We start from the raw sequence: 21,536 nt of genomic DNA, 5'->3' as shown, positions 1-21,536 counted from the left end.
GAGGAAGGAGAGAGGTAGAGAATTTAAACAGAGGAAGTGGTTTAATCAAGGGAAGAGAACAAAACCCAGATTTAAGGAATGAAAATGATTATGAAATATTAAAACATCAGCTGAAAAAAGGAACCACACACAGATGGAGTGATAGGAACAAGCTGTTGAAACGGAAGCAAAACTAGAAAATAAGAAACAGTTTATTGAAAAGATATGAAGAAAAGAAAAACATTTTAAAGTGCAGTTTCACTCAGCATAGTGACTAAACACAATACTGTGCTGCTCCATGTTTGTCCTTAATTTCCAAATCAAATGTGTTCAATTGACAGATTTATTTTTTTCTCGCCCTTTTATTTATTTTAACTGTCAGCCATGCAAACAACTCCTGATCAGGGTCAGCCTGGATTTTCTCTTACTCTTGTATCACCAAAGTAATAAAAAGGATCTTTAGAGCAAATTATTTCCCCAGTTTACAACTATTCATCCAGATTACCTTCAAATTAAACCCTCAGTAATATCTGTATAACCCCATTAGTCTTCAAATGATTTTTAACAGGTGTAATCAACTGGAACTTAGTAAACAATTCTTTTAAGAATTAGCAAGCAGGAACTGAATCACGCTCATGCTCAGCTGTATTGGCTCTGCAGCACAAACATGTAAATGCTTATTTTTTGGTGAAGTAAGTAGATATTATGTTAAAAGCACAAATACTGTTAAGTGCTTTCATTTTTTAGTTATTTTTCAGAGTACAGCCACACTTAAAATGTACCTAACCTGCAAGATATAGAAAGGAAAAAGGAAAAAAGCTGTAAAAGCAAAAAGTGATACATAGGATGAGCAACCAAAAAAAGGGAGCATTTACCTTATTGCTATATTGACTTTACCATGAGTTATGCCATTTTCCAATGCTTGAAATGTAATATCGCTGTAAGGTAAATGTTTCTTTTTCAAGATAGCCCAAAGCAGCATATTTTATTTTATGCCAAAAGTTATTTGATATAACACGCAGACACCACACACACGTATGTGACTCCTTTAGCATTTTGTTGAAGCTATAACAGTGTTAATCTGTGGTCAAGGACAGTGATGCCCACAGCTGTATGCATGTCACACACAGAGCATACCATTGGCAGGGCACCCAGGGCTCAGGCTGCTGGAAGGTGCGGCTGGGCAAGGTGCCAGTGGGGAACCCTGGCACCGAAGCCAGGCCCACTGCAGCAGCAAGAAGGAGCAGTGTTGGCTGTCTCAATGCCCACTCAGGTTTGGCCCTGCAGCCCCTGTCATGACAGGGAGGCAGACTATCGGACCAATACTGAGTGAGCAGCATTGCAATCTGGTGCATGGGGGTCACAGTGCCACTGAGGTTTGACCCATGGCTCCTCTATCATGACAGACGGGCCTCAGGGCCAAAACTGAGTGGGCAGTTGAGCAACCAGCACTGCTCCTCCTCACTACAGCCATGGGGCTGGCTCCTGCATCAGGGCTCCCCCGCCAGGGGCCTGCTTAGCCTTGTCCCACTTCCAGCGGCTGTGTCCCCCCTGCTCTGCCTGCAGGACTCACTAGTGACAGCCTCAAGACCTGCTAGTACAGGGAGATGTGGTGAGTGCCCACATAGGAGAGCTGGCCAGGAGAAGAGTGGTGGGGAAGCCTGGATGGGGCAGACACAAAGGGGTTTGGTTTTATGAACTATGTGAAAAATTTCTGTGTGCACCTCTGTAGAAGGAACTAATTGGAAAAGTCAAAGGACAATGGTTAACTTGCATGGTGGGGTGCGGCACATTTATACCTGTCTGCTACCCTTAGGAATCAGACATTTTTAGAACTTGAGAAGTTGTGCCTGTCCCACACAAGTGAGAATCCTGCACAAATGGTATCTTCAGAGAATAATTATTTTTGAACTTCCATTTGAAAGATATTGTATTAGCCATTTAGCTCCTCAGGTTTTTAATTAATCTTAAAAACCAAGACTGTTTCAATAAGATCTGACATCCATTATCAAGCAGTTAAAGAAGCGCTAATGCAATTAAATGTAGTTGAACATATTCAAAGACCTTTACCAAGCTCAGCTGAGCAAACTGGAAAAGGCAAAACTAATTTCAACTCAGGATGGAGCCATATGGCAACTAGATTCAATCTGAACAACAAGACACAAAGGTAAGTCAGGCAAAAAACAATTACTAATCTTCCGTACCTGCTGTTCTTCAAGATGTGTTGCACATCTTGAAGTCAGATCTGGCCAGCAGGCCTCCTGGTTTGCAATCCTAGAGCTGCAACCCCCCCAGTAGAATAAACCTTTCTTACCAAATAAATCCAATTTCTTGGGGTCCTTTGCTTTTGGTGTTGTACCTTGATGACCCTGCCTTTCTCTTCCATTGGCAGCGGGTACCACCAGGGAGCCGGGTGCGGAGGGGGAAGATGAGTGCACAAGAACTCATAGCTATGGGCAGGCACAAATATTCTATTCAGCTCTTTTTAATGTGGGGGGAAGGGAAGCAGGAGTCTGCCACAGGGCTTTAACAGGGTCCAAAATGGCCTGATTAAGAGGCAGGGCTACTTCTGATGGGCCTGCCACCACTAAAATGTCAACCAGATTATGGGAGGACTCCTTCACTACCTCTTGGTGAGCCCTATAGTCATCCTGGGGAGGTGACATGCCCGCTCCTGACACAGCCTCACAGAGGAGGAGGCGGCCAGCACCAGCTGAGGACACTCTTCCTCCCTTTCCACATTGGAGGGTCCTGCAGAACCAGTTCATGGAACTCAGCACTGGGTTCAGCATCCAAGTCTGGATTGGGTATTGCCTGATGGGGAGGTAGTGCTCTTCTTTCGGAGGCCACCAAATAGCAGGATCTTGAATACAATCCCGTAATTGAGGGGAAACCCCCACAGGTTCAAAAAGGTACTCAGTGCCAAATCTGACTTCCTCAGTTTGGAGGAAGGTCTCAACACTGCCTCCATGAGTAAAAACTTCACCCTGGCCTCCTGGTCCTTCTTTGTGTGAGACAAAGTCCCAGCAGATCTGGCAGTGGTCCCTGATGTGAGCCTCTCCCCAGCACTTCAGGCAAGTAGCGTACAAATCAGTTGGAGATATAGCATTGTTGCAGGAAGCACAGGGCTTGAAGCCCAGCGACCAGACATGCCTCGGCACCAGGTAACAGACCAAACTCTGCTAACTAAATGAGATACACAAACTACACTAAACTGACTAAAAACTGACTATTTACAACTATATACAACTATAGGAAAAGGAAGACCACTGAGAAAGCTTGCCGAAGCAAGAATAGTCCCAGCGATTGTCATGGCCAGTAAGAAGGATCTGAGGGGGCGTAAGATCGGCTGGCCGCTTTATACCTGCACTATGTGCGCACGGCACCAGAGGACACTTGAGCTGCCGTGATGGATACCACTAAGGGAAAAATCTCTGGTGACTGTGCTCAGGGTGCACACACCTACAGCGGTTCGCATACGTGCAATCACTCGAAGAAGAACACACGTTTCTCAGTAAAAAACCAGAAAACACAGCCAAAGGGCACTTAAAATCATTTATTCTTTCAAAACACAAGAGAGATGACAATAGTGGTGGAAAAAAAATCCCATGTTTATTTTCTAAAGGAATAAAGCTTTTTTCAAAAGCTTAGCATTATTTTTCTGCATAGACGTAGACAGTTTCTACATGATGTGTAGCCTGATAGAGGCTATAGTAGACTAAACATCAGTATACTGACAGAAAATACAGTTCAACTGTGGCTATCTGAACCTGAATTATCTATTAAGTATTCATTATCTACTTTCAAAAACTAAAATGATATTGTAATCTATATAAAACTTGCTCCATTTGTGTGTTTCTTAAGAAAGATATATTGTGTTTTCTAAAACTATGAGGGATTGTTAGAAGAGGTATTTGAAAGGATACTGATGAGCAACAGTGGTGGCTGTCAAACAAACTCACTCTCATTGCGTCAGTGATAGTGTGATTTTTAGAGGTTTGTACATGCACCTCGAGATTGAAAGGTGCAGTTTTACAAATTGGAGAAATAAATATTCTAGACATCAGAATGAACACATTTATTTGTGAAATGTCTACTGACCAGAGGGGTCAAAGCCACATTTCCAAGGTGTTAAGGTACCTAAAGATGCAGGTTCCTAGTGAAATTTTCAAAAGCACCTATGCTGGTGAGGCACCTCACCTACTCACATGCTTTTGAAAATTCTACCAGGTGCCTACCTGCATCCTTAGGCACCTAAATACCTTTGAAAATGTGGTCTAAGTGCCTTATAGAATAATACAACCGTATGAATATACATTAAACAACTATGTTCGGCACAAGAAAGTTAATGCAACATTAGGGACACATTTTAATAGCGCCAGAGATGGTGTTCAAAGCTACAGTTTTCATTCTTACAGCAACAATAACTATGCAAACATAGTTTGAAATCCTGGCCCCTGAGAAGTCAATGGGAATTTTCCCACTGACTTCACTGGGGCTAGGATTTCACACATAGTATTGTCTTCTGAATACAGAGTTATGCATAATATACAGTGTATATACAGTAACCAATTTACTTCTTGGGTGGAGATGGAAATCAGTTTTTAATTTCCTGACTTTTGTGCAATTAAAATCTCAACCTGACACATACATCAGACTACATTTCTCCACAATCCACTTCCAATACCATCTCTTTTATATTTAAGGGGAAGAAAAGCGAAGCCAGAAGATTATTATTCAAATAAAAACCACCAACTACACTTTGATGGAAAGCTCTCATAATTATATTCAAATAAACTTGGATTATATTGGTAATAGCTCATCTTCAGTGATCACTCTCCTTACAATGTATATTTTTTCATGGTCTGTGTGTATATATAAAATCTGCTCACTGTACTTTTCACTTTATGCATCCAATGAAGTGAGCTGTAGCTCACGAAAGCTTATGCTCAAATAAATTGGTTAGTCTCTAAGGTGCCACAAGTACTCCTTTTCTTTTTGCGAATACAGACTAACACGGCTGCTACCCTGAAACCTTGGATTATATTATTAGACAATAAGAATGCTGTTCATCTAAATTCAGTTTAAGGGCATTAGTAGAACAAAACCAACCAAGAATGCTAAGCCAACCTAAGAAAACAAGAAATGACTAAATAGTATTTATGTTTGTAGGTTCCAACATTTCTTATATGTTCTACCTTCCCTCATTAAAAATAGTTAGCTGAAAGATAAATGACATCAGTGCACAATATTAGTTACTGAGATTGATGTTTCGTAACGAAGGAGTTTAAAGTAGGGGATTTCTATAAAGAGTTCATCCACACGTAGGTATATGGGAAATTAAAACTGAAATTCAGTGAAAAAAAGCTCTATCTATAATGGCATCTTAAATACCACAAAAAGTTTACATTCAGAGGTACTTTCAAAATACTACATTTTTTTCTTTTCAATAATGTTTTCTTACCTTTAAGCACATGTTGAGATGTAAACTACAGGCATTCTCTATTTTTAAAAGAAAAGTCACACACCTGATTTAGTCTAAAACAATCAAAAATTTCGAAGTCTAAAAGACCTACCTCCCCATGATTGAAAAAGTAGCACGATACCGTAACTAGGCCTCCTAGACGGCTCCCACTGTGAAAAGAAAAAGAAAAGTGAGTGCAACAGAATTTCATAATATTCAAGTAATATCTTCTGAAACCCAAATTCACAAGATGTGTCCACACCCCAGAATATTTAATCTTTCACTTTTAAACAGACATTGTGACAGACATTTTTATTTGTTTACTTATTTTGAGGGGAGGAGGTAGAAGAGAGAATTACAATGTAAACCAGTTAAGAGTCTAGATAGGCAAACAATATTAGTTTTAGAACAGTCCACCCTTCTTCTGCACCCTTGTATTGTATGTCTTCCCTGCAGAACTCCTCTGAATTTTCCTTTAATATACATCCAGTGGAATAATCTGGTTACCTAGCTCTGCTGCAGGCTTCCCTCTTAGACCAACATTTTTAGAGGCAGCAACTAATTAGGTGTTCCTCATTTTCTGAGGGCCCAAAACTTGATCCAGCCAGAGCCTGCTTTTCAGAACTGCTGGGCATTTGCAACTTCAGCTGATGTCAATAGGAGCTGCAGATTCTCAGCACCTCTGGGAAAAAAAAATTAGGTCCTAGGTGTCTGAGTTTGGGCACCCAAAAAATGGGCACTCAAAGTTGGTGGACACTTTTGCAAATTTTGGTCTGAATCTGTGCCTTGTGTTGAATTGGGACTCTCTCTGTACAACTTATGAATTCTGGTTGATATTGTAAAAAGAAAAGGAGTACTTGTGGCACCTTAGAGACTAACCAATTTATTTGAGCATAAGCTTTCGTGAACTACAGCTCACTTCATCGAATGCATGAAAGCTTATGCTCAAAATAAATTGGTTAGTCTCTAAGGTGCCACAAGTACTCCTTTTCTTTTTGCGAATACAGACTAACACGGCTGTTACTCTGAAACCGGTTCATATTGTGAAGTTCTATTACAAGAAACTGATGTATTATTAGTACCTATATGTATGTAGATCTACCATTGCTGACAGGTCCTGCAGCAGGTACACACAAGACAGATTCCATGAAGAGTGTTTAGGACTCAATGACTAAGGCTGCGAGTCATTCACAGAAGTCATGGATTCTGTGGCTTTCCTGGACCTCCATGATTTCTGCAGTGACCAGTGTGACTGACTAGCCACTACTGGGGCAGTCTCAGGCCACCCTTCCCTCCTCTCCCACCCCAGCACAGGCCGCCCCCCTACCCCGGAGCATCTGCAGTGTCCCTGGGCCACCGCTGAGCACCCACGGTGCCCCTAGGCTGCCCCCTGTCCCCGATGACCTGCAGCGCCCCCTCTCCAGGGCACCCAAGATTTAGTCAGGGGTATATAGTACAAGTCATGGACAGGTCACAGGTTGTGAATTTTTGTTTATTGCCCGTGACCTGTTCATGACTTTTGCTACATATACCCACCCATGACTAAATCTTAGCCTTATCAATGACCCTATTCAGGTGCAAACACCTGGGACAATGGGAAAGCTGCACCCTTAGAAAAAACATGTTAGCTGACTCCTCAGAAGGGAAGGGGAAGGGAGAAGCAGTGCAAACTTACCAGGAGTAGAACAGGCCAGATGACCAGGAAAGGTTTAAACATACACACACAGGAACAAAGAGTGTGACAGGAAGAGGAAGCCTGGGGAATGAGGACGGTTGCACAAGCTGGGTATACAAGAGAAATGCAGGCTGTTGCATATGGATAGTCTGTGGAGGGGCCTTCTAGAAAGCCTGCTGCCTTCTGGACCCGCATGGTTCCCCAAGGGCTCACAAAGGAAGGGAGAGCTAGTGAGGAATATTGTGGTTTCAGATGTTTATTATTTTGTATGATCTGTATTCTCCGGTGCTTTACATGATTAAGTAAAGAGCATAAATGTATTACACCCTGTGCAGTGTATGTGTGTGTGTTCACTGTTTCACAACTGCTGCACATTCCTGAGAGTTAAAATGTAACTAGAAACTTCACATCTTTTGGGTGGAGTCCTTGGAGAAGGGTATGTTTAAGTAACTGGGTTATCTCAGGGGCCAGCATTCATCCTGGGGGTCTAGGGCAGATGAGCTGAGATGCTCCCTTTCCATGAAAGCATAGCAGACTGAGCCTGTGCCCAGGAAATGTGCCAGAGGAGCCAAAGGAGGAAACAGGGCTGTAGCCTACTGAGACTGAGGGAAGCCTGAAACACCTGTTAAGAATCCAGAGCAGCAGAGACTTGGATTTTACTCACAACAGCCCTCATGAGTGGCACTTGCTAGGATATGACATGCTTCATTTTCCCATTTGTAAAATGAGGGATAATACTTCCCCTACTTCAGAGGTATTAAGATGATAAATTCATTAATGTGTAGGAGGCACTCAGGTGGCCACGCTAATGGGCACCACAGAAAAGTTCATGAAAAAAATCAATGTCAGATTCATTGCAGCATTTGGATGGTGTGAAGTAAATAAGGCATGGGATCCACACACTGAATGTTGAGGACAAAGATAAATCGTTAACAGCTGCCTCCTTTGCTAAGCACAGTACATCCTGTGCCTTGAAAGAGACAGGGGTCTCATGATGTAATTAGATTGCCATAATGAACAAGGGGCAGAATTAAGATTGCACTGACTACATGAAAACTGATATTTTCTAACTTTTGAGTGCTTGACTTTGCAGCCTTCCCATCATTCTTTCACATTTTTTCAAAATGGAATATACTACACACAGAGCTCCATGGGAGTGGAGTCATGTGAAAACCATCAGCCTATAAGCTAAATTACATCTTTCCTCAGCAATGACAGATTGTAGGAAAACCTAACTGAAAACCTGTACGGTAACTCCTCATTTAATGTCGTCCCGGTTAATGTTGTTTAGTTGTTACGTTGCTGATCCATTAGAGAACATGCTCGTTTAAAGTTGTGCAATGCTCCCTTATAACGTTGTTTGGCAGCCACCTGCTTTGTCCACTGCTTGCAGAAAGAGCAGCCCGTTGGAGCTAGCTGGTGGGGGCTTGGAACCAGAGTGGACATCAGCTCCCCTAAGTTCCCTGTGCGGCAGCCACCCAGCAGGCTATCAATTGCCTGGCAGTTCAGCTGTCCCATCCCCCACTGCCGTCTGCTGCTCCTGCCCTCTGCCTTGGACCTGCTCCAAGGAGCCTCCTGCTTGCTGTGCAGAGGAGGATGGTAAGAGGGGTGCTATTGACAGGGTGTCCCCCTCCTTCCGCTCCTATACCCCATCTCCACAGAGCAGGGGCAGCAGGGGGAAACTCGACAGGGCTCAGGACAGAGGGAACTTTCTGGCAGCAGCTGCTGTCTCAACTTGAAGAGACAATGTGCATCTCTCTCTTTCTTTCACACACACACACACACACACGGTGTGTGTGTGTGTGTGTGTGTGTGTGTGTGTCTCTCACTCACACACACACACACAGGCTGCGTCTCCATCTTGCTCTGCCATGCTGTGTCTCCTCCCTCCATCCGTGCTGCCTTGTAGAGCGTGAGGCTACATTAACAAGAATGTGCTAACTCTTGAGGGCTCAGCCCAGTGCTAGTTCATCATTTAGCAGTAAGGCATTCCCTGGGAAATATCCCACCCTCTAACTCCACCGCCTCAGCCAAGCTTCACAATCACCATTGATGTGTACAGTATTAAATTGTTTAAAACTTATACTGTGTGTGTATATATAAGTATTTTGTCTGGAGAAAAAACATTCCCTGTAACCTAACCCCAACATTTACATTAATTCTTATGGGAAAATTGGATTTGCTTAACATCATTTCACTTAAGTAGCATTTTTCAGGAACATAATTACGAAGTTAAGCGAGAAATTACTGTACCAAAAGCTCAGTCAGGCCATCATGATCATCTAGTCTGACCTCCTTTGCAGAGCACAGAACCTCACCCACTCACTCCTGTAAAAGACTCCTGACCTCTGGCTGAGTTACTGAAGTCCTGAAATCATGATTTAAAGACGTCAAGTTACAGAGAATTCACCATCATTTTAAACGTGCAAGTGTCCTGCGCCCCATAGAATATCAGGGTTGGAAGGGACCTCAGGAGGTCATCTAGTCCAACCCGCTGCTCAAAGCGGGACCAATCCCCAACTAAATCATCCCAGCCAGGGCTTTGTCAAGCCTGGCCTTAAAAACTTCTAAGGAAGGAGATTCCACCACCTCCCTAGGTAACCCATTCCAGTGCTTCACCACCCTCCTAGTGAAAAAGTTTTTCCTAATATCCAACCTAAACCTCCCCCACTGCAACTTGAGACCATTACTCCTTGTTCTGTCATCTGCTACCACTGAGAACAGTCTAGATCCATCCTCTTTGGAACCCCCTTTCAGGTAGTTGAAAGCAGCTATCAAATACCCCCTCATTCTTCTTTTCCACAGACTAAACAATCCCAGTTCCCACAGCCTCTCCTCATAAGCCATGTGTTCCAGCCACCTAATCATTTTTGTTGCCCTCCGCTGGACATTTTCCAATTTTTTCACATCCTTCTTGTAGTGTGGGGCCCAAAACTGGACACAGTGCTCCAGAGGAGGCCTCACCAATGTCGAATAGAGGGGAATGATCACGTCCCTCGATCTGCTGGCAATGCCCCTACTTATACATCCCAAAATGCCATTGGCCCTCTTGGCAACAAGGGCACACTGTTGACTCATGTCCAGCTTCTCGTCCACTGTAACCCCTAGGTCCTTTTCTGCAGAACTGCTGCCTAGCCATTCGTCCGTAGGGGATCCTAGTCCCACGCTGCAGTGGAAGGCCAAAAAACCCAGGGTCTCTGCCAATCTGACCTGGGGGAAAATTCCTTCCCAACCACAAATATGGCGATCAGTTAGACTGCTGAGCACGTAGGCAAGACCCACCAGCCAGACACCTAGGAAAGAATTCTGTGTAGTAACTCAGAGCCCTCCACATTTAGTGTCCCATCTCCAGCTGTTGGGGATTTTTGCTACTGGCAGTCGCCGATGGGCCACATGCCATTGTAGGCAGTCCCATCAGACCATGCCCTCCATAAACTTATCAAGGTCAGTCTTGAAGCAAGTTAGGATTTTTGCCCCCACTGCTCCTCTTGGAGGACTGTTTCAGAACTTCACTCCTCTATTGGTTAGAAATCTTCACCTAATTTCGAGCCTACACTTGCTCAATGGCCAGTTTATATCCATTTGTTCTTGTGTTCACATGAGCACTTATGTTAAATAATTTCTCTCCCTCCCTGGTATTTGTCCCTCTGATGTATTTATAGAGAGCAATCATATCTCCCCGCAGCCTTCTTTTGTTTAGGCTAAACAAACCAAGCTCTTTGAGTCTTCTCTCATAATGTAGGTTTTCCTTTCCTTGGATCATATCTGTTCCCTTCTCTGCACCTGTTCCATGTTTAAGAAAGATTATGTCTAACTAGGAGACAAGAATTGCACACATTATTCCAGATGTGGTCTCACCAGTACCTTATAAAATGGTACTAACACTTCTCTCTCTCTACTGGAAATACTTTGCCTGATGCATTCTAGGACTGCATTAGCCTTTTTCTTGGCCACATCACACTGATGGCTCAGTCATCCTGTGATCAATCAAAACACCCAGGTCTTTCTCCTCCTCTGTCACTTCCAATTGATACGTCCCCAGCTTATAGCAAAAATTATTGTTGTTAGTTCCTAAATTCATGACCTTACACTTTGCACTATTAAATTTCATCCTATTTCTATTACTCCAGTTTACAAGGTCATCCAGACCTTCTTGTAGGATATTCCAGACCTCCTCTGTATTGGCAATACCTCCCAACTTCGTGTTATCCACATTTTATTAGCACACTCCTTGCTTTTGGCTGTCCTCTACAACCAGTTCTTCTTGGAAGTCTTCACTACTCACCAATACCAAATCTAAAATGGTATCAACTCTTGTTGGTTCAGCAACTGTTTGGTGAAGAAATCTGTCAGCTATCACATCCAGGAAAATCTGGGCCCTACTCTTATTATTAGCATTTGTCCTCCAATCTATATCTGCCAAGTTAAAGTCTCCCATAATCACACAATTCCCAGTAGTATTTATTTCATTAAAAACATTAAAGAGGTCTCTATCCATAACCAAATCAGATCCTTGTGATCTTTAATATACCCCAAGCACTACATCAGGGGAACCTCTACTAGCTTTCTTCCCCAACATGATTTTGGCCAAAACAGACTCTGTCTTATCCATTCCATCACTTCTATTTTCTTTACAGTCTATCTCATCATTAACATACAATGCTACTCTACCACCTTTACCTTTATTTCTGTCTTTCCTGAACAGCATATACCCTTCAATATCTGTACTCCAGTCATGACTACTATTCCACAATGTTTCTGTTATCCCTATAATATCTAGTTTCACTTCCTGCAACAGTAGATCTAGTTCCTCCACTTTGTTACCCAGGCTCTTTGCATTGGTGTACAAACATCTTAATTGTTGCTGCTTAGCTTCACCCACATTCCTTACTTGAAATCAGTAGTATACTTTTACATTTTAGCATTCAAAATTACTAAATGACCCAACTAGTGTGTTATATAGTAGAACGAAAGTCTTACTAAACACGGGTGAAGAATGTTTATGGGGTTGCAGCAACATCATCCTACATTAAGTCCCTCCTTTTTTTATTTGCAAGTTCTTAAAGTAGCAAGAGAAGGTTCAACAAAATACAACACTTGAAGCCTCAAAAGATATCCAGTATGAACAATTCTTTAAAACTGTCAATATTCCATTGACACAGGTTTTGAGCAGTAGTAGAGAGGGAATAGATAGTGTTCTCTCTTTTGTTTGGGTCCCTTTTTGGGAAGACCTTGTTTCCTCTTCTTCTTGCCTGGCCAAACCTTTGATGGGTCTTCCAGACTGCAGTTGTGGGCCCTGCAACCTGTCCAGAGGGTGGCCATGTCAATTGTTGTTAGTTTGGTACTGAGATGGCAACTTCTTCAAGTGGCAACAGTTTCTGCTCCAGTGCTCAATCTCATGTCTCTTTCAGGGAGATTTACTGAGGCACACAAAACCAACAGCTTGTACACAGCTGAGAGATTCAGGACTGGAGCCATTGGTAGAAGTGGTGCTAAACCAAAACAGGGGGGTATGTCTTGGGTCCCATTGTTGAGGATCTCAGCACTGAAATGGTCTAATTGCCAGCAATGGATCTGTCAGAGTCCCAGGCTACAGCCATTGATGTCAAAAGAGCCCGGAGCCTCATCCCTTGCTTTCTAGTTTGGGCAATAAAGGCACAGCAGACTGCAATTCATGCAGGTACAACAGGTATCAGACATGGAAGTCAGATTCCAGTAAAATAGGAAGGCATGAGGTACCCTCTGGAAGACCTTATGGGGCTCAAGGACCAGCACAGTCCCAGGAAAGGAACCTGGAGGCTCCCAAGGGAAAAGGGGAATGATATTTATCTGTTAACTACCTAAACTATCTACACTAAACTATTATTTCCAAAAAAAGATTAAAGATCTGGTCACTAGGATCAGGAGGATTAATCCTACAGCAGCAAAGAAAATGAGGCAGATGGGTGGGGGGCGGGAGGGTGCTTCCTCATACACAGTAGCGTGCTACTGTCATCCTTTCATGAGAACATTTCCAAACCACTCAGACACAGCACTTGGAAGCAGCTCCAGAGGAGGGTTACCAAATCCCACATGGTAATGCACAGAGGCTCTTGAAGAAATGCAGATGCCTTAAAAACTGCACTGTTTTGCACAATCCAGTAGTCAAAATTCAGGTAATAAGAAAAGTCTTGCCTGCATGAATAAACAATGTATTTATTTTTTTAAAAGTTTCTAGTTATAATATAAATAATTATACCTGCTTCAGTTAGTCATCATTTTGATAACAGAGTGATATGACACTAGCCTAATATGTCAAACTCAGAAGTCTGAGATCTAAGGTCCACAAATATTTGTGGCTACTTTGCATGTTCATTTACCACAAATCAGGGATTGGCATGTGTAAATATACCTACATACTATTTGTATTTGCAACCATACATGCAAAGTAGGTGCACAAGTTCTCCTGCTTGCCAAAAATTAAGCTTTAAACTTGTATTGAAAATAAAATCTTACTTTTAAACAAAATTATTTCTGGGACTGTTATAAACAAATATTGAAGAGGAGAGAGAAGAGAAAATGGAGCTATTGTGCTACTGTCAAAAATAAGACCCCAAATGCTATTGTCAAAAATAAGACCACATTTTTAGCTTGATGCCCACCCACCAGTCATAGGTTCTGGAACACCTGCCAATTGAAATTATATTGAAAATTATTTCATAGGTTTATTCATGGTACAAAGCATTGCTTACCTTCTAAAATTGAGACTGCTAAACTGAGCAAAGTGGAAACAGTTTTCCTTTGAAGACAGATTTGAGAGTTCATAGAACATGATAAATGCTCACAGAAGACTTAAATGACTTCAAAGTTTCATTCACAAACATGTATCCAAACAAAACACTAAAAAGGTATAGAAGTCAGCACAAAGACAACATTAACAGTGCTGAATATCTATAAATTACATTAATATCTTCCACACTAAATTTGTGCTACAGTTAATAATAGCATGTCTTTGTAAAGGCATCTGGATATATTTTGAGAAAGAATACTAGTCAAAACCTGTCAATTGCTTAATATTTTAAGTCAGACGCTAAAAAGCAAAGACTTCATCTGAAAAACCAACAAGATTTGCCATCAGGATTTATGACTGAAAGCAGTGTCCAGCTGAGTAGGTACAAGTGGTGTGGCTCCATTGACTTCAGCGGAGTTATGATGATTTATACCAGCTGAAGGATCTGGCCCCACTTTCCTAGCTAACTGGTTGAAAATGTTGAGTAATTTTCCATTCATAATAAAAACTGCTTTAACGAGAACCTGAGTAACATGTTTACAATTTATAAATTATCAGAAATGGAAATTAGAATGTGCACTTTACCAACACTATGAATATATGGTTTTTTTGCAAACTTCTTGTGGAAAAATTGTGTAATTCAGGAGATATTAACACTGAATTCTGGCTTTCCAAAGTTAACTAAATCATATGGTTTTCTGTGAAACAAGGTATACAAGCAGAAATGAGAAAGAAAGTGTTGTCATTCGTGATATATAGAGCATGAGTAAAAGATTAAAACAAAGGAAAAACTAGCAATAGCACTGAAGCAAAGAATAATCCTAGGATTTTGTAACTGAGCCATGTGCACAGACACTCACATTTTATAGCATAGTCAGTAGTGATGGGATGAAGCAATGCATGGTTCTGAGGAACGTTAATGGGAGATAGGAACTTTGCAACACACCAGCTGTATGTTGCCACTTCACCAAGACCTGTTTATTGGCCTTCACAAAAATTATTTTGTGGTCACAACCTATTCTGACAGAAATGTATCAGTTTCAGAAAATACCACCACAATAAAAAAAACAAAAAACAAAAAAACCTCCTTGATACTAGTCTCAACTGAAAGATTAAAGTTTGAATGGTCATGGAGACAGAATAACCCTCTCAATCACAAGGCAATCTGTCCCGATCAGAGTTGAAGCAAGCTGACAGGGCAGTTAAGGATCTTGTACTGTTAATGCTTTAGCTGTACCTCTTATATGGAGGATTCAGTTTTCAGGACCATCATTTCTGTACTTTTCATTAGTGCTAAATTCTCTCTCACCAGTTAAAGGAATAATGAAAGAAGATTAAAGGAAACAAGACAAACGAGAAAGCAGTGGCATCTGAGGATACTTAAGTCACCATATTCCAATATGAATGCATCCGATGAAGTGAGCTGTAGCTCACGAAAGCTTATGCTCAAATACATTTGTTAGTCTCTAAGGTGCCACTAGTACTCCTTTTCTTTTTGCATATTCCAATATGTATTTAATATAAATAGGAAAATCTAAGTTTTCCACAACTCTATACTGGGCACAGAAGTAACACCCTGTATACAATATTTTAAGTACATACTACATTGTACATTCGTGTGTGTGTGTGTAAGTTTTTGGGGAATGTGATGGGGTATCCACCCCACACTCACCCTGAAGGGGTTAATGGAGGCCAGATGAGCCAATTAACCTATTAGGCTGAAGGTTGAGAGGAAAGCCCTAATTAGGGGAAGGTCACCTGTGAGGGAATAGGCAGGGCTTCTACAAAACCAGGAAGCTGATAGCAGGAAGGAGGCAACAGGGAGGTAGTCAGCAGTCACTCCCTGGGAGAAGGGAGGTAGGTTTGGGGGCTAGAGAGAGAAGTAGCCCATGGTTGCTCCCTGGGAGGTGGGTGTCGAGAAGCAAGTAAACCCAGAAGAGTGGGGAGGGCCTGGAGGTAAGGATTCAGACCAGGGACTAAACAGCATGGTTGGGGACTGAGCAGACCTTGGCTGTGTGTTGTAGGGACCCTGGGCTGTAACCTGGTGCAGAGGGCAGGCCTGGGTTCCCTTACCCTCTACTAGGGAAGTGGCACTGGTGTGGCAGCGAACTGGAAGACTCCCTCAGTCATTGCTGGAGTGACAGAGACTATGAAGGACTATATCCAAGAAGGGGGGAAAACACTGAGTGAGCTGGCAGGAGGGCCAAGTCATGAACAGGACACTGTGGTTCCAGGAACGAGCTACAGACCAGAGAGAGAGATGGAGTGACAGTGTGAAACTGTAGGAAGGGTCATCGACCACATGAGCTAATTCCCAGAGGTGCTAGGACAAAGGCATTCAAGCCTAGTAGCGAGTGGAGCACCTTGTCACAGGGAAAGAGGGTTAATGAAATCATGACACTCCTCTCTAGACTGTTGGGCTTCTCTATATAAAAATACAAAAGACACATTTATGAATACACATACAAAAAAATAGTAAATCTGTCAGTCTCTGCCTCTCACACACACGCCTTCTCCCTACCTCTTGGGAAGGAGGAGGATGCTGTCTATCTCTGATATCAGCCTCTGCCTAGTAAGTAGGACAAATATGGTGGGGGAGCACAGCTGCTTCTGAGTGAGAGAATAAACTCCATTTCTGTTCTCCACATCAGAGATTCCCAACTTCTCCAAGGCACTGTCTTACAACTCTACCCTTTCTTCCACAGCAGCCTGGCAGTTACAAGGGGCATGTCCACATCACTGTACAGGACTTTTCCAATCCCCATTTTGCATCTTTCTCACTGAAGAACAGCTCCAGCACCTGCCTTTCCTCATTGCTCTGCCAAGGATAAGCAGCAGAGTGAAACTGACATGATTATCACTGCTAGCGCTGCACAAAAGGTTTTGATTAGGTTTCACTTAGTAGAACTATGAGCAGTAGCAGAAGTATGGAGGCTGCAGATGCATGATAAAGTATATATTCAGTCAGTTAATATTTCCAAAGTTATCTTTGCAACCAGAAGGCAAAGACATTATTTTTAATGAAAGCTTTACATAAATCTGCAAAGGGGGTGGCAATGATCCTCCTCTTCATTCAGAAAAGCCTTCTATTAACCAGCTGTGAATAGGTGAGTGAATTTTTCAATCCCATCAGCATTAGTCTGACATATCCTAACACCTGGGGGTACTTGCTGTTATAATGTGAAGTTTAAGTAAATGAAAACAAATCAATTAATAAAATATAAAAAGACTATAACCAAAATATTAAAGGCTGTCTGAAAGTGTATTTTTCTTTTAAATTTGGTAATGAAATGTCCAAACACAAAATTGCATTTGAGCTACTTAAATATGCTTTTTCTACAATATTTTAAATGTTCACCCTTCACTTTCTTCTCATGAAACACCTGCGTGTGTGCTCTTCAGATTTTGTCATATCCACAACTGAATATTGCTAGAACATGCATACAACAGAAAAAACCCTTCTTCCTTTCCACCCCACCACCACCACTTTCCTATGCTTAATATTCTATTCTTACAAGGCAAACATTAGAAAAATTTAAGGGGAAGGGTACAAACTATCTATGGGGAATAAGTGTATGCAAGTTCAGCTTTTAAATGTTTTGATAAATATCTGATACCTTATTTTATATCCTATAAAACTGGGATAGAAACTGAAATATTAGTTTTGTGTTCTAAATTGAACTGATGAATTACCAATTTGAAAGGGAAAGCAAAAAAATGTGAAAGGCTACAGTTTTTCTGAGTACTTATCTGAAAGTAAGCCACCAAATAATTTTCAAACATTCCCTTCTAGGAGGTAAAAGGAACAATAATAAAAAAATTAAACTTCTCTGTTTAACACAACCAACTACATTTCAATATTAGCATTTTTGTGTCAATGATTTCTTATACCTAATCTAGGATTCTGGTACCTAATTTTCACTCTTAAGGAGAAATAGCCAATATTATAATTAAGGTCTTGACAAATTAGTTTTTACATTTCTTGTACACAACGTACATTTGGAATTCTTAGATGTTGCATCTTGAAAACTTGAGGCTAAGATGGAAGTTACATTTTGTGATTAACCATTTAGAAGGGGCCTATAACTGACTGAACTGACTTTTGTTGGCTCTAGAGTTTCATTTGTTCAACAGAAGAACTTAAGGGCCTGATTCACTACTCCAGTTTTACATCAAAGTAACTCGATTGAAATAAAATCCAGTGGTTTATTTGGAGTAACAGCAGCGTGTAACTGAAGTGAAACTGTACTCACAGAGCAACACCCAGTTCACTGATGCACCAAGAACAATGTATCTCCTATCTGCTATATCCCAGAGAACTGCCAGGGTCCAACAGAACACTAATATTTCAAAAGAAATTGCTAATGCAGAATAGTCAGAAAGGAAAGGAGTATTGTGTCTCCAAACATGAACAATGTTTCAACTAAGATGGAAACTTCCTTCTGGGTGTTGAAATGGACTCCTGATACCAATACTTTCAGTGTCACAAAGTTGAGCTGAAAAACAAAGAAATTTCTCACACAGATCACTGAATTTCCTCACAAATTGACTAATATGTGAGTGTATTATATTAATAGGAACAGTGAGTTACAGTAGCGTGGTAATACCTAGATCAAACTTTTTGGTGACAGAAGCCCAGGCCTCCTTCATTGAGGTCAATGTGAGTTGTTGCCAGTACCTTCATCTGGACCATGAATGGTCCCCATACTTGTTGCTTTTATGTTATAATTTTGTTACTCTATACTCCCTCTATTATTTCCCCCCCAAAAAACCAAAGTTGTTGCAAATAAACACCATACTAACATTGCTCATTTTTGATTACTCTGTTAGCTTGGTATTCTTTGTCAAAAATCATCTTCACATTAAACCACTTGAACAAACCTACAGACCAAACAAATTTGTTTTAAAGTAGGACACTGTTACACCAAAACTTTAGTACTAAATCTAGTACTGAAACAGACTGACTAAAAAATAATCTGATGTGGACAAAAACAGTGTTAAGCAGCTAGATAGTACGATCTGTTTTTCCGGAAATTATGGAAGTACTACAGCAGTGCCCTCTTGTGGGGCCGTACAGTAATAAGGTCTTCATTATGCTAAAAAATAGGGTTTACTGAGTTATAATTCAGAAATATAATTGTGTTGTGGGTCAAAAGAGAGACAGGAAGGTTTAGCTCTGAAGTAATGTTTTTTTAAACCAGTACTATTTATATTAGTTTGGGAGTTTTGAAGTTACAAGAGTATAAAACCTGCCCAAGAATAAACAGTGGTTATTTTGAAATCATTTTGTCTTTAAACAGCTCAAAAAATTGCGGATTTTAAAAATGAAATTTTGCAAGCTGCAAAATTGGTCCACAACATGGACTTATGTCTTGGGAAATTATTGTAAAAATGGTCAGGATATTAAACATTTAAAGCATGAACTGTGGTCAAGAACTGTAAAAGTATGTTCCTTTGTGTTTTCAGTTTGCATACTTTCTGTCCAATTGTTAACTAGCTCTTAAGTTATGCAATATACATTTTTAAAATACAAAAACTAATTATGCTGACCAAAGGATAAATCCTAGTTTATTTTCTGTTACAATAAAAATCAGTAAAATAATGCAGTTAAAAAAACTTCTGTAGAAGCAGTTAGGGGTTAAAAAAAAAATCAGATAAATATTCAAAGATCCTGCAGCCACCAAAAACCACAAGTCATGCAGAGTCAATGAGTTCCGGGTACAACTCTGTGAGGAGGATTAAACAAATCAACGGGGTGCTGAAACAGTCACAAAAATAAATCTCTTACAGAACTACACAATGCTGCATCTAAGATGTAACCTGTCTGTTACATTAATACTAAAAATTTCAAGATCAAAAACACATGGTTAACAAAGAAACAATTGTGCTGCCTTCAAAAAACAAATTAAAAGTAAGAACTATGCAAAGTAAAGATAAATACAGTTTAAGGAATATACTGAAGGTAAACAATCCATGATATAATACTGCAGTGTAAGTACCAACTCCTAATTGCATTATGCATGCTGTAGCATTATATATGCCTAAAGGGATCATTAGCTTAACACATGAGAAGACAGTTTAGAATACTGAAGCACAGAATACTATTGAACTGCTGGTAAGCATAATCATTTCCTGGAAAAAAGTTACTACAGGGTTTGTTTGGGGAGAGCATTGGAGGTGTTTATTGGAGGAAGAGAAGGAAGGTTATACTAAAGACTTTGCTAACTTGGTGGTTTGATGATAACGATGTCATACTACTACGCACAAGTTGCAGAAGGGGGACAGCACACACATGCACATAAAAAAGGGTAGGAACTATACACACTGTGGATCTCTTGACCAAACACTGGCTAGCGTTGAAGGAGCAGAGACACAAAATTACGTTTTTTCTGACTCTTAAAAATAGGCCCTTCAGCTGGAAGCTGCATACTCCAGGCTTCTGAAACCTAGAAATTTTAGTTTAATTAAGTAAGTCATATTTATGAGTGTTCTGTACTGAAATAATGAAGACCTAATTAGGTAAGTTTCAACTGGCCACTTGCTGGCAGAGCCAGCACTAAAGCAATGAAGGGACTGCTATTTTGACTTCCTAGATACATTACGCTGAAGTACAGAGACATTTAATTAAAGAAAAATTATTTAATTATTCAAGGTACATAAAGAATATAAAAATAAGCTGTAGTTTAGAGGTAGCGGAGGGAATAGAGCAAACAGTGGTAGCTCTCCGAGGTACAACACAAGGCCTAAATTTATTGTTCTTCACCACTTTGGCTAGAGGTATAGACGGACTGAAACCCCCACAAACTGCACAGGCACTAGAGTAGGTACTTTTTATTATCCTAAAGCAACTCTTCAGTCAATTGAAAGAGCGGCAAAGATAGACAGCCAAGACCTCACTGCTTCCAGGTTCTTCATGTTCTGGAACACCCTACACAAATAGAATCATTTGCATCCTACAACCAGAAGGTTCCTGCGAACTATTTCATGAACAGAACTTAGCATGGAGGAAGATGGATAAGCTTTTTCTGGTGATTAAGTGATCTTCTGCTCTCACTTCCTCCATCACTGATTAGCCAAAACTGCTAATTCTATGCAGTGTAGTTGTAGCCATCCGTAGTCCTAGGATATTAGGACGACAAGGTGGGTGAGGTAATATCTTTTACTGAACCAACTTCTGTTGGTGAGCGAGACAAGCTTTCATGCCACACAGACCTGAAGAAGAGCTTTGTGGGGCATGAAAGCTTGTGTCTCTCACCAACAGAAGCTGGTCCAATAAAAGATATTACCTCACCCAACCTATTCTAATCACTTCAAAATGGTCATGATTCCCTTTGTTTTTTCATGTCTCATGCAGATGTCTAAGCCCCCTCAATCTCCAGGTAGTCAAAAATTATAGCCATACTAGATTACCAATGGTTTTTCTAGTCCAGTATACTGTCTCTGAGAAAGGGCAACAACAAATGGTTCAGGGAAAAAAAACAAGAAACCCCGAATGGACATTTATGGAATCATTTGCCATGGGGAATTTTTTTTCATAATCCCTAGTAGCTACTGGTTGGCTTATGCCTTGAAACAAGGGTTTAATTTCCTTATTCATCTTTACCTTTAATTTTTTTTATTTGTATGTGTAAATGTATATATGAGAGTAT

The 21,536-nt window shown here is 40.8% G+C and overlaps 1 protein-coding gene across 8 annotated transcripts in view; it reads right to left on the bottom strand.

The window, feature by feature from the left end:
• DPY19L1 (dpy-19 like C-mannosyltransferase 1) overlaps nucleotides 1–21,536 on the bottom strand; it is a 135,282-nt gene that overhangs the window by 94,609 nt on the left and 19,137 nt on the right. For all 8 annotated transcript variants that reach the window (XR_012157446.2, XM_073332900.2, XM_073332905.2 and 5 more), the window contains one exon: nucleotides 5,556–5,613. Coding sequence is in view for 7 of the 8 variants with exons in the window: in XM_073332900.2 (XP_073189001.1) it covers nucleotides 5,556–5,613 (58 nt within the window). In the remaining variant the exon portion in view is untranslated. The remainder of the gene's footprint in view (nucleotides 1–5,555; nucleotides 5,614–21,536) is intronic.

This window comes from Lepidochelys kempii, chromosome 2 (assembly GCF_965140285.1).
Source record: "Lepidochelys kempii isolate rLepKem1 chromosome 2, rLepKem1.hap1, whole genome shotgun sequence".
NCBI lineage: Eukaryota > Metazoa > Chordata > Testudines > Cheloniidae > Lepidochelys > Lepidochelys kempii.
Note: the sequence above shows the minus strand (reverse complement) of the source record. Positions and strands in the feature narration are given on the sequence as shown.